Source organism: Schistocerca americana, chromosome 3, assembly GCF_021461395.2.
Source record: "Schistocerca americana isolate TAMUIC-IGC-003095 chromosome 3, iqSchAmer2.1, whole genome shotgun sequence".
Taxonomy (NCBI): domain Eukaryota; kingdom Metazoa; phylum Arthropoda; class Insecta; order Orthoptera; family Acrididae; genus Schistocerca; species Schistocerca americana.
This window is the reverse complement of record NC_060121.1, coordinates 183,453,495-183,467,387: the sequence shown is the minus strand read 5'-3', so window position 1 is coordinate 183,467,387 and position 13,893 is coordinate 183,453,495. Positions and strand designations below refer to the sequence as shown.

At 43.1% G+C, this 13,893-nt stretch overlaps 1 protein-coding gene across 3 annotated transcripts in view; it reads right to left on the bottom strand.

Annotated features, from left to right (window-relative positions):
* The window catches only part of LOC124605611 (bromodomain-containing protein 8), a 277,718-nt gene that overhangs the window by 188,530 nt on the left and 75,295 nt on the right, over window positions 1-13,893 (bottom strand). For 2 of the 3 annotated variants that reach the window (XM_047137415.1, XM_047137416.1), the window contains exon 6: window positions 2,676-2,818. In XM_047137415.1, the coding sequence (XP_046993371.1) occupies window positions 2,676-2,818 (143 nt within the window). The remainder of the gene's footprint in view (window positions 1-2,675; window positions 2,819-13,893) is intronic. The other variant, XM_047137418.1, reaches the window with a different exon arrangement.

Below are 13,893 nucleotides of genomic sequence, written 5' to 3'. Positions count from 1 at the left end.
TCTCTCAAGTACATTTTAAATTGTTTAGCTATCGAGACATCAAGAGGTTGCAATTGTGAAGTCAGTCCTCTCGGAATAACAGCAAGCTCTGTTTCCCTATCACAATTTCTCTTTCACAGAATTTTTCAAATGACTACTAGACTGATCTACCAGAAGAAGAGAACTCTTCTGCAATGAAGAACCATTCCTTTTCTCCCACACTCTGTTAATCCATAATTTCATGCCAGCCTCCATCCAATTCTTGTCACGTACATGAACACCACCACATGGTGGCATTTCCGAAGGTTTCGGCATTGTTCTACGCTTTAAAAGGATCACTGGATTAAATTTAGTACCGCTAACATAACATGAAAGGACAACAGTGTAGTGCTTTTTTCTATGTACACTTGTTTTTATAGGTACAGCTTTAGCATCTATCACATCAATTGTTCTGTTATTCTGAACATCAAATGTCAGAGGACTTTTACACATATTCATTATTTGGCTTCCTCCACACTGGTTTTCTTTCGATGTTGAATAATAAAGTGATGGAAATATAATACTTTCCTTTCATAACATTGTGGCATTTTCTGAGATATTTTGATTTTGGTTCACACGCTAAGTCCATGACGCTTCATAAACCTGTAGCACCAACCAACTCCACCCTTAAAGTCTGTTAAGTTCCACTGTAGTGCTAGCTTATATGAACCACTTTTGTATTCATTCCAATGTCATTCTAACACTGCCCTTGAATCCATTTCAACATGTCATCTTTTAGGTTTGTTCATTTTGGAGTCAATCCTCTATTTGTACATTAAGTCTTCCTTGTGTTTTTTAGTTGTTCTTTTCTAGCCTGCTAAACACAAATGGTTTTTTCTGTTGGTTGAGGTGTGAAATGCTGCTCTGTTTCCATGTTGTTCTGAATATGCTATTAATTTTAATTTATAGCCCGCATCATATGAATATCTTATTTTTTTCCATTATGAAACTAGATACTAACAAAAATATTTTTCTGTTGCTGATAACACAAGTAACTTTCAATTCGAGTTTACTGGCTCTGTAGGCTGCAATGGCACATCATGGGCTGGACTGTGTTCTGGATTTGTGATAGCGGGTTGGCAGGGAGACAGTGTTAGCAAGCTCGTAAATCCCTGCAACTCTACTACTGCCAGTTGAATCCAATGTTGCCAGATATAGAGGTTTCCTGCAGCATCAAATATAAGGCATTTTTTAAAACAGACGGGAATTTTAAATCAAACACTGGACTTTTTATACTAATTTCAAGAACACGATGCATCTGTATTTTGGAGGCAATGTTTTGAAGAAAAAATGCATCTTACAGACCATAAAACATGGTACTCAATTATCTTATACGCATGGAAGTCAAGCGACATGGACAGTAAACAGTGCAAGGTGGCATGGTGGTTAGCACACTGGACTCACTTTCGGGAGGATGACTGTTCAAACCTGGGTCCGGCCACTCTTTCTTAGGTTTTCTGCGGTTTCCCTAAACCACTTCAGGCAAGTGCCGAGATGGTTCCTTTGAAAGAGTGCAGCCAATTCCCTTCCCCAGCCTTCCCTCATCCGATGGGACCGATGACCACCTCCAAACCAACGAATCAACTAACAAACCAACCAACCAAGGACAGTGAATTATTTGAGAATGGCTACTGTCACAATATCTGCACAACATATTTCATACTTGTAGGGAAATTTCGGCTTCCCTCATTTTCAATCCAGATACATCCCCTACTTATTATTTCAAGCACAATCACCTCCAACAACATAAATAATATAAAAATCAGTATGATCAACAGCAGTGGTTAATACTGATGCTAAACATGATTGTTTGTTACAAAATATAGTTTATAGAATTTGCATTAAAAATCTAAGTCAAATTGAGTCATAAGATAGAAAATTATTTTATCATTTATGTGCAACTGAAACGAGAGGCACAGGACTATGGAGACTGGTAGTCACATACGATAACATCACTTGTGCTAACAATAATTGACATTTTATTACTATATTTCCATTTTATTAGTTCCATATTATCATATATTTATTATTTTATATTCTGGAGTCAGTCTTAATGAATTTTTGTATTTAGTGCAGCTGAAGACAACTATTGGATGCACAATATCAGAAATAAGAACAAAGTAAATATGGCCTGAAGGTCTTTTGATAAATTAAATAAAGCTTTCATTGCGTTTTGTCACACACAAACTTTGCAATTAGTGTGTATCACCAGTTTGGAATTATGGCTCTGCTTCATGGACTTCTGACAAGAAAACCATCAAAAATTGAGGAATGCATGTTGGAAGTTGTTATGAGATAAGAAAAGCAAATGGACTGCAGAACAAGTTCGAGTGGAGACACGTTTAGGATTGTATGAACATGAAATTGAGGTAAGCAGGACATGTTGCCCGGCAGCTGGATGCTAAGTAAATCAAGCAAGGTAGTTTTTTGATGAATTCCAATAAATAAGAAACAAAAGACCAAAGCCTAATGAAAGTGCATGACATGTGTGTATAGCTGAAAACTATAATGGATGTTGAATGGTTGTTGTTGTTGTTGGTGGTGGTGGTGGTGGTGGTGGTGGTGGCGGCGGCGGCGGCAACAATATCAACAAAGATAAATTCACGAACTAGTTTCACAGAGTGATATTGGGAAAAATATAGGAGTAATTTACTCGCCTCTACATTCAATGGCTCACTTATTGGACTGTCTGCTTCACTGCTATGTTCCGACTGACTGCTGCTGCGACGGCCACCAACTGGTCGAGGTAGCCCACCCTTCCTACGATGGACAGGAGACTGTGAAGGCGCTGGAACAGAAACTGTACATGCTTTGTCATCCTATAGCAAGCATTCACATACAGTAAAAATTTGAAATTAGGAGAGCACTTATCAGACATCATTTTACTTGGCTACATGCATAATATACAAAGAGACTGAAAAATGTCAGGGAGAACTTCGCAGCTGCACTCACACTGATTTGTTTTGTCAAAAACAAGACCGACTCTCTCCAAACAGACAATATGAAATAAATGTATCTGAAAACAAACTATACACACTAGTTCAACAATGATGTCAGTATCTTATACAACTTATGAGCAACATGTATTTATTCTAAAATTCAAGTTCATTGCTGACTTTCTATGTTTCTGCCCAAACAAAACAACAAAGTAATATTGTTCAGGTAGACACCACAGAAACACACATATCTGATAATACGTTTCAAAACAATGAGACATGTCATATCGGGTTTAATAATCAATGTGAGACCACAAGAGCTACACAGTTTATTTCTATACCAATATGTACAGAATCTGTTTCAATCATTTCTTTAAGGCAACTGAAGCTAGTTTTACTTTAATTAGCATTGTGAGTTAATTTGTAGAGAAAATAATTGGCTGCAATGTTTCAAACAGAATGACCACAGTTTTGCAGCTGATAAAATACCTCCCACTGCATACAAATGCCATCTCAAACCTCTAGAACCTACTGCCAGAAAATAGCCTACCTTTCAGTAAGTCCTTCAAGCGAGAAACAACACTGTAAGGAGAACGCTCCAACCAATTCAGTCCAGAATTAAATTATAACTCTGCAGCAGAATGTGCATTCATATGAATATACATCTGCACACACACACTGCTGCAGAATGAAAATTTCATTTTGGAAACATCCCCCAGGCTGTGGTTAAGCCATGTCTCTGCAGTATCATTTCCTCCAGGAGTGCTAGTGCTGCAAGGTTCGCAGGACAACTTCTGCTAAGTCTGCAAGGTAAGAGACGAGATACTGGCAGGATTGGAGCTGTGAGGACAGAGTGTGATTTGTGCTTGGATAGCTCAGTCGGTAGAGCACTTGCCCGCAAAAGACAAAGGTCTCAAGTTCAAGTCCCAGTCCAACACGTAGTATTAATCTGTCAGGAAGTTTCAATTCAGTCCAGCTTGAGGGTATCGTATTTACTCGAATCTCAGCCGCACTTTTTTTCCGGATTTTGTAATACAAAAAACCGCCTGCAGCTTAGAATCGAGTGCAAAGTAAGCGTAAGTTCTGAAAAATGTTGGTAGGTGCCGCCACAACTAACTTCTGCCATCGAATATATGTAGCGCTGCATAGGTATGCTTTGCAGGCACAAAGATAAATACTAGCGCCAAAACCACCACGTCAAAAAAAAAAAAAGAAGAAGAAGAAGAAGAAGAAGAAGAAGAAGAACGTGCAAGACGAGCCTTCTTCTCCGGCCCAAGTTTCGACCACTGGACCACTGCATTTTATACATTATCCAACGAAGTAAATACAAATTCCGTATTGTTCATCTTCGAATGTCGCAGCATTTCAATGTACTATGAAAATCTGACTGGCAAGACTGTTTGGGATGTTTGTCAATATGGCCAACCCTACGTTCTGAATTTTTTACTGCCTGTAAGAAGAGATGGTTGCTAATAGGAACTTTTATGAATTGTGAATTACATACAGTATTCTCTTCGCCATAAGAATAATACGAATATAAACATTTTGCCGTGTATTCTTTCATGTTTGCTGCTATCTCATTTAAATCCTGTCTGCCTAATAAACTACGAAACTAGGGTGAGACATCAGCAAACGCGGAAGAATATACATAGCATGTCATGTTTATATTCGTATTATTCTTATGCCTAATAGTGATACAGTCAGAAATGAAGCACGGCAATTGACTAGATTTTTAAATCTAAGATGACTAATTTCTGTGCAAAATGTAATGTACTAAAGAGGCGTCTGCAAAGATTTTCAAACGGAGAAAATTTTTCGCTAAACTCTCGTTCAGAACGTCTTCTATCAAAAGCAGTCTATTACTTGGTTCTTGTTGATCATTATCAAAGAAAGCAGCAGTGTAAGTAACAACAAATAGCAGTCTCTTGCCATTGTTTTGCTAATGAAACGATTCCTCTCTTTTTTTATTGTAAGTGGCGGTAGCGCGCACAAAAACAAGCCATGCCACGAGCGGGGACAGTCCGTAAACACTCATTATCAGCATGCAACAAACAATTCACGACACAGTACAGTAATGCATTTTCAGCTTAGAGTGACGTAAACACCAATAACAAAGAGAACGGCACTTACCAGATCAAAGCAAAATAAGCAATCAATTCAAACCAGATGAAGCACGTGAAAAATGAAAGGTACCCGTATAAGCATGGACGAAGCGCGTGACGCATAGCAATGGCTACCTAGTAAAGCTTAACTGCTAAGCTTACGACACGAACCTAATGTAGATGTATCGTCATTCATTCGACCTAATTTGTCTCATATTACAATGGACCAACTTTGTTTCGATTTGGAGGTGCGGCCTAAAACTTTTCTCTCCCCTTGAATTTCGAGTCTCAAATTTCACATGCGGCTTAGATTCAGGAATTCTTTTTCCCCCCCCCCCCCCTTGATTTCGAGTCTCATTTTTCAGGTGCGTCTTAAATTCGAGTGCGGCTTAGATTCAAGTAAATACGGTAGCTTACAGTAGTGTTGATGGTGGAGAAACTGTTCTACTTTTTTCTAACTTCAGAATTCCACCCATTCCACAACCCGTTATACATAAAATGAAATGTCAATTTTGAACACCCAGTTTCTCTTCTGCTGTTTATTGGGTTTATCATAATTGTCAGACAAGTCAGAATAGCTGACGTCATCTGTCCAGTATGACGTTCAAGCCCACTAAGTGCAGTGCAGTCACAAGATGTGGTGAGTGCTGACAAAATTGTTCTTTTTGAGTGTTGGACGTTTTCTTTCTTTTTGTTTTCTTGAGTATGGCTCCTGGCAAGCCACATTTTTAGATGTTTGCGTGGGCATAGTATATTTTGCTGTCAGACTAAGTGTTAGGGGATCTGAGGCAGACAGATTTATTATTTTTTCGTGGAATTTAATTACTTTTGTATTGGTTTATGATGATACTGAATATGACAATACAGAGCTGTAGGAAGTCAGATTATTCTTGTACTTAATTATGAAACGAAACTATTAACTGGGAACAAAAGCAACATAATGGCAGAGTCCAGGACGCGAGGTGTGTCGGAACCAGAAGCGGTGCGGATTTTGATGGAAAAGGTAGCACAATTGATAGCGGACAATACGCAGTTGAGAAATGAATTAACGTCTAGAAGTGGGCGCGAAACCGCATCTGATCAGTCGTTGTTGCCTAGGGTGCAGCCTAGGGTGCAGAAGATTGATCCAGCTGCCGCGAGTTTAATTATTCCGTTTTCTAGCAAGGCATCTGAGGATGTGTGTGTGTTTGTGGAGAACTTGGAAATTTCAGCGGTGATGAATGGTTGCTCTGATCAGCAGTTGTTACATATAGTCAAAATTAGATTAACAGGTGAAGCGAAAACATATATGTAAGGTGTTTGTTCTGAGGCCTTAAGGATGGCAGGCCAGTTTAAGCAGTTGAAGGAAGGGATTTTACAAAGGTATAAGAAACAGAACAGCACTCAGTACTTTAGGGAGAGGTTAAGTACAATGACAAAGAGACAGGGGGAGATGATAGAAAAATTTGCGGACAGGATAAGGGAAATTAATGAGTATACTTATGAGTTGGGTCAGAGCGATGAAGTGAATCGTGTTCTGTTGCAGGAGTCCGAGCAAAGGCACTTGATGTATTTTTGATAGGGTTACCGGCGCATATGTCACTGAAAGTGCGAGAAAAGGAATCTGAAAGATTTGTATTCGGCCATTCAGCTGGCAATTCAATGTGAGGAAATAGACGTGGCAACAGGGGCACATGAGAGGCAAACAGTATTTGCAGCAAGTATAAAATCATACCCAGTCACCAAGGAATAGAGGAAGGGGTGGAAATCAGAAGCGTGGAGGATGGAGAAGTGGAGATAGGGGAGGCGTACAAGCGTTAAACGGCAGAGGGAGCCCAAGAGCCACCTAAGGGAGCTCCTGTTTAATTTCAATGCTATGAATACGTATGCAGAGGTGGAATGTTCAGTGGTAGTATCCGCAGGAACTAAAAAAGTTTAAGATTTTGTTGGACACAGGAGTGCAAGTGTCAGTGGCTACTAAGAGTATAATGGGACAAAGGAAGTTAGACCCACCACGTTATAGGTTGCGTGGAGTGGGGGATAAGGAGGTCACACCTTTGGGATCAGTGACAGTTGACTTTCGCATAGAGAAAGTCCGATTTAATGCGTGCATGGAGGTAGTACCATGGGTAAGTGAGGGCTACGACATGACCCTAGGAGTAGATTTCTTACAACACCATCATGCCAAAATTGACCTTGGACAACAAACTGTGGAACTTGGTGGAATGTTATTTCTGTTAGGGGAAACTGTTGTCAATGCAGAGCTGTCACGAGGGGCGTTCAACATAAGGAACAAACCAATTGAAACGCGTACATTAGCATTAAGGCTCAATTCACATGAGTGTGTGCCTAGTGGCACTGGGAAGTCACTTTGGGTAAGTGTGGAGTCGAATCTACCTGTGGGTACAGTATGTGTTACTGAACCATTAGATGATAATGAAGATTTGGGCTCACTGGGTTAATTTGTGAAACTTAGTATTGTATGTGTACAGGAGGGAAACAACGGGTGGAAAGTTCCCGTGAACATGGATAATTTTAGCACTGTAGACGCGAATTTGAGGAAATGAGTTTTAGTAGCAAATTTTGATGTGCCAGATGATGAAGACTGGTGTTCAAGAGGTAGGCAAAGTAATCAACCACTAACTGCCAATAAAACTGCATTGCGTGACAAAATTAAGCATTTGAAAGGAGGACAAAGAGAGCATATGGAAGAATTATTGTGGGAATTTAAGGATTTGTTTCTTCCACAATGGCCGTTGCCAGCAACTCCATTAGTTCTACATAGGATACTGACAGAGAATGAAGCACCTGTTTATCGTAAACCATACAGAATACCGAGGTATTTGCAGCCGATTGTGGAGAATTTCATTGATCAGCAGCTTGCGGAATAGTTGCTGGGGAACAAGGCATTGTCGCTGTGCCTAAAAAATCTGCGGATGGAACTAAGAAATACAGGTTCTGTTCTGACTACCAATACCTCAATAATAAGACAGTAACAGACGCCTACCCCATTCCAAACATACTGAGACTTTGGATCACTTAGGACGGTGTTAGTACTTTTCTACGATGGATTTTGAAGTTTGGAGACAATAATTACTGACCAAGGGACCAACTTCATGTCTGATTTAATGAAGGAACTGTGTAAATTAGTGAATGTAAAGAATCTGGAGAATGAGCATGTTGCATCCACAGGCCAACAGGACAGAACAGGTACATAGGACAATTAGGAAGATGCTGAGTTTTTATGTAGATTCTCATCACCGTCAGTGGGACGAGTATTTGAAGCATATTGTATGGGCATATAATGCAAAAGTCCATACAAATACCGGTTTGTCTCCATATGAGGCAGTGTACGGGCGAAAAATGCCATCACCATTTGATTTAGTGAAGCTACAGAAAGGAAGGACTGGTGAATCTGTACGTCAATTGGTCAGTTTACCGCAGTATAAAGTGGGGCAATGGGTAATGCTGTCCAGCCCCTATATGCAAAAAGGGAAAACGAAGAAGTTCCTCACGAGGTATCAAGGGCCATACCAAGTTGTTGAAACCACATCCCCCGTTAATGTTAAGCTTCAGCTGCCAACTAGAACCATGATAGCACACATGAGCGGTTACGGTCATTTAAGAGTTGCCCGGATGTAATTCCAGGCTTGTCACGGGAAGGAAAGAGGAAAAAAAAGAGAGTGAAGAGAGGTGCTACGCACAGAGAAAACCAGGAAATTAGAGTACAGCGTGAAGTACCCTATGCTTTGTGATCCAGAAGTTAGTGGAGTATTCGTAGTTTTTTTTGTTTTCTTGTTATGCATCATTGGGTTGGCGTACAGTAATTGGGCATTGTATTTTGTGTGTGTTGAAAACAGGCCTTGTGAGCCTGCTGCAGCAGCAGTCATTTTGAAGTGAGAGGAAGGGTGATGGTGATCCCTGTCCTCAGGTCACTGAAAAGGGAAGTCTGACGTATGTCGAGTGTTGTTGGAGGAGAGATCAAACACAGTTCTGGAGAGAGAAATGCGTCAGAGTAAATTTTTTGGCAAAGCCGTAATAAATGTGTGTTGAACGGTGTCAGAGTCGTACGATTTCTTGTTTAAATTTTTAGTTATCGACAGTGTTGGGTCAGGAAAGTCGTGTTTATTGCACCAGTTCAGTTCATATAATGTAAATTTAAGGATGAAAGTAGTCACAGAATCGGTGTTGAGTTTGGACCAAAAATAGTGAATGTTGGAGGAAAATCTGTGAACCTACAAACATAGGACACGTGCACAGGGAAGTAATTTTTAGTTAGGGGGAAAGGAATAGACTGTCGAAGGGACATCGTGGAATCAAAATGGAACTTGCAACGAGTCAGGATGCATTGGATCTTCTCCAGCTATGAGAATTTGGTAGTAGCAAATTGTTTTGAGCAAGAAGTGTTTATGGAAGCAAAACATGTAGAGCTCGAAGGAAGCGGAATTTTCATCAATGGAACTAAGTGTAACATAATAGGACAAACCTTCCATCTGCCAGCGTCAATTTCAGGAGTCACATAATTTAATGTTACACAGCCACAGCTGTACTGGCCAGAAACCACTTTACAGTTTTTGCCAAGGCAGAATCTGACCTTGTTAAATCAAACTCTGGAGCCGGGTCTGTTGAGATCCGCAAACCAGTTCATTAAAGAGCAAGAGGGGCGCATATCAGCCATACAGCTTTTTCAACATGTCGCGCAGTATAGGGAAATGCAACGGAAAATAACGATCATTTTGAGCACCTCTGTACCAAGTGTCATTGCAGCCTTAACTTTGTTATGTGTTGTTTTCTTTCTGATCAGGCGGAGAGTCAATTCCCAGAGGGAACCAAGGTTGGTCCAAGTCCCAGTGGATTGACTACTGAGGGCGTGAGACAAGTAGGTAAGGGGTTGACGGAGCAGTGGTCATCCAGTAAGGAATTTTTACGTTTTGTTTTATGTCATGGTTTCAAGAGGGCACTAGACCACATTTAAGTTTTCTAATAGTAAGTAAGTATATCACAAGTATCAATCCAAACAAGTTAACAAGTTTAAGAGTTAGTTAAAGGACGAGCCGGGGACCGTGTCTTTCCGAAGAGGGGAATAATGCAGTGGCACCACCGTTTAGGATAGGGAAAGTTAGTTTTGAGCTATATTCTGAGCACAAGGTACAGCCAGGGGTGGTCCGGATTGCAGTAAGTTACGCTGACCAGCGGTTGCAAAGTGGAATGGAAGCCATGGGGCCGTTGAACCGCTGAAAAGAGTAAATGCAGCAGTTCGCATGGCGCAAGCTATAGGCAGAAGGGGCCCACTGGCACAACCAGGGTTTGAGGCATACATGACGCAAAGTGGTGCATTAGCGGAACAGAGACACGCAGCCGAGCAAAAACTGGTGTTGTTTTCTAACGAGATTCATTCAAGTGTGGCAGCTCTCCTGGACGGCAGGGTGTGTCACTCCACTGGGCTACTCGCAGCAACAGATGGGGCGACACCATCCCAGTCCACAGCGAGTCGTTGGTTCGACCCTCTGAGGCCGACGTAGGGTCCGCAGCCAGCCAGGGCGGGCCACTCTTTGGCTCGCTACCATGGGTAATCGTCTTGGCTTCCGACACATGCCGGAGACTTCCATGGCAAGGGCCGCAGATTCGGATGCCGTATCGCGGGTGGTCGTTGCCGCCGGGTCCCTAGCTATGCTAGCAAGGAAGAAGCAGCAGCGGGGCCGGCCTATGGCTCCCGGTGGAGCAGTGCGGAGACAACAATGGCAGTGGCCACTGAGTCGGCTCCTGGCGCAGCAATCCTGACATAATCGGAACTCTGCAGTTGGTGTACAAGGCCGGCTTGACACAGCGTTGCGTGCACAGGCCGCTGGGGTGCTACCTCAGCAATGCGGGGCCTTGTGACGCGGATCGAGGTGTACAGAGCTTTGTAGTGGAGACAAATAAATCATTTGGAAAGTTCTCGCCGAGTTTCAATACGGCACCTTCTGGCATCCACCCGCTATATTTGGTGTCAATACATTGCATTTGGCGTCGGATACCACTACAGTGTCCGACAAGGCAGAACCCACATGTATCTTGAAAACTCAGTCTTGTAAAAATGCCCGAAGAAAACAGAGCACGTGCCCATGGAAGCACCATGTGTACAGAATACAGAGGATACCTGTTCTCCAGCAGGTGTCGTATGCCTTCTCCAAATCAAAAAACATGACAGTCTGGGATTTCTGCAGAAAACCATTCATGGCATGGGTGGACAAAGTAACGAGATGGTCACAACTGCAGAACACAGTGCTCTAAATCCACACTGTGCATTTGTTATTAAATGGCGAGACTCGAGCCACCATACCAGCCGGGTATGAATCATACAATCCATCACCTTGTAAAAGCTGCTGGTAAGAGAGATGGGATGGTAGCTAGAAGGAAGGTTTTTGCTCTTACCAGGCTTAGGTATGGGTATGATGCTGGTTTCACACTAGCATCCAGGAAATGTGCCCTCTGCCCAGATGCAGCTGTACATGTTAAGCAGGAAGTGGTTGCCCACATGAGAAAGGTGCTGCAACATTTGAATGTGGATGGCGTCTGGCGGCTGGGGCAGAGGATCCGGATGAACTGAGAGCATGATCTAGCTCCCTCATAGTAAAGGCGGCATTGTAGCACTTACAATTCGGAGAAGAGAAGGGTACCACTCTGCTCATTTAAAATGGTGGAAGGCATGGTGATAGTGGGAAGAGCTCGAAACTTCTGCAAAATGGAGGCCCAAGGTGTTGGAGATAGCAATAGGGTCCAAGATGACATTCTCAGCAACTGTCAGGCTAGAAATTGGGGACTGGATCTTGGTTCCAGAGAGCTGTCTGAGGTTGGCACACACGAGAGGAAGGTGTGGAACTGTTAAAAGGACTTGGGAGTTAAATCCAGTTAGCTCTTTTGCTATCCCGAAGAACGCAACGACACTTTCCATGCATCTGTTTATAATGAATGCAGTTTGCCAGCACAGGGAGAACACATCTTCGTGTGCGAATTGCATCGCTGCATGCCTCAGTCCACCAAGGGACTGGGACACGACATGGTAGAGAGAAAGTGCAGAGGGTGGAACGTTCTGCAGCAGTAAGGATAACGTTTGAGAGATATTCTACCTGTTCTGGAGCAGTAAGGATAATGTTTGAGAGATATTCTACCTGGTCATCACAACTGGGGAATTCTAGTTCTCCGAACATCGCCAAAGAGGAATACAGCAGCCAGTCAGTCTTAGGAAGCTGCCATTCAGGCGTGCACGTGGATGGGGTAGGAGTCAGCAAACGGATAGCACACGGGAAATGGTCGCTCGAGAAGGTGTCAGAAAGAATGGACCACTCAAGATGAGAGGCAAGCTGGACAGTGCACAAGGAGAGGTCCAAATGGGAATAGGTGTGCGAGGAGTTGGAAAGGAAAGTGGGTGCTCCAGTGTTAAGGCAGAAGAGGTTAAGTTGGTTAAGGTGGTCAGAGAAGAGGGCATGTCTCTGACAGGTCCTGGGAATACCCCAAAGGGGATAATGTGCATTAAGGTCGCCGAGTAACAAAAATGGGGGAGGTAGCTGCCTAATAAGTTGAAGGAAGTCTGTCCTGGTGACAGCGGACGACGGAGGGACATATATGATACAGGGGGAAAAACTCAGATGGGGGAAGGAAAAGGCAAACTGCAACAGCTTGAAGATGGGTAGTCAGAGAGATGGGGTGACTATGAAAGTCATCACATATGAGCAGACTGACACCCCTATGAGAGGGAAGGTCAAAAAGAATCAGTAAGATATGTGAAAGCTCAAAGAGGTCGTGAGAGTGCAATTTCGTTTACTGAAGGCAGAGTACTAGGGGATGCTGCAACACTAAAAGCAGCCGTAAATCCTCTTTGTGGGATCGAAGACCGCCAATGTTCCACTGGAGGAGAGTCATGATGAGGAAGAGACATAGGGGTGTCACCTCGGCAGCTGCCGAGTGACAGCTGGAGAAGAGGTGCTACTACAGGGCACAGAAGCAGGAGGATCCTACTCCATGGTGTCCTCGGAAGCATCAGCTTGCTTGTGCGGTCAGTCTGTGGAGTCCAACGCCGAAAAACGGTTGTTGGTGAGCGTGGGCAACACGGAGGCTGGCCGGGCTGAAGTTGTTGACACCATCGAAGAGGATCTTTGGGGTGGCGAAGGAGAAGACCATTTGCCTTTGGTGGACTTCTTTGAGCCTTTCCGTTTAGATGAAGACTCGGGTGTTGTTTGGCTGGAGGGATGGAGGAAGTCTTCACGGAAGTACTCCTTCTGTCCTTTCTGGCCTTCCGGTTGTGTAGCTGGTGGCTTTGCCCCTTGAGGTGAGAGTTTTACAGCTTGTTGCACAGTTGGATGGAGGGATGGTGATGCTACTTCGACACTGGGCAATTTCACAACCTCAGAGCAGAACTGGAGGTTGTATGTCTAAGTTGCCATGTCCTTGCATGTCTAATAAGTTGCCATGTCCTTCATGGAGCAAGGGGTAACAAGAACAAAACTATAGGTACCAGACGGGAGAAGGCAGGGTATGCGACTAGCCAGTAACTTGCGAGCGACTGGATAAGGCACCTTTTCCTTTACCCGGATCTCTTTAACAGCCTGCTCATCAACATACACTGGACAATCCCAAGAGGCGCCAGCATGGCCACCATTGCAGTTGATACAGTGGGGAGAAAGAGGTGAACAATTCCCCTCATACGCATCCCTACCACAGGTGACGCATTTGGCTGGGTGTCGACAAGACGTTCTAGTGTAGTTGAAACGATAATACTGGTAGCAGCGCAACGGGTTCGGTATGTATGGCCGGACGGTAATAATTTCATAGCCTGTTTTGAGCTTGGATGGAAGCACCACTCTATCAAAAATGATAAA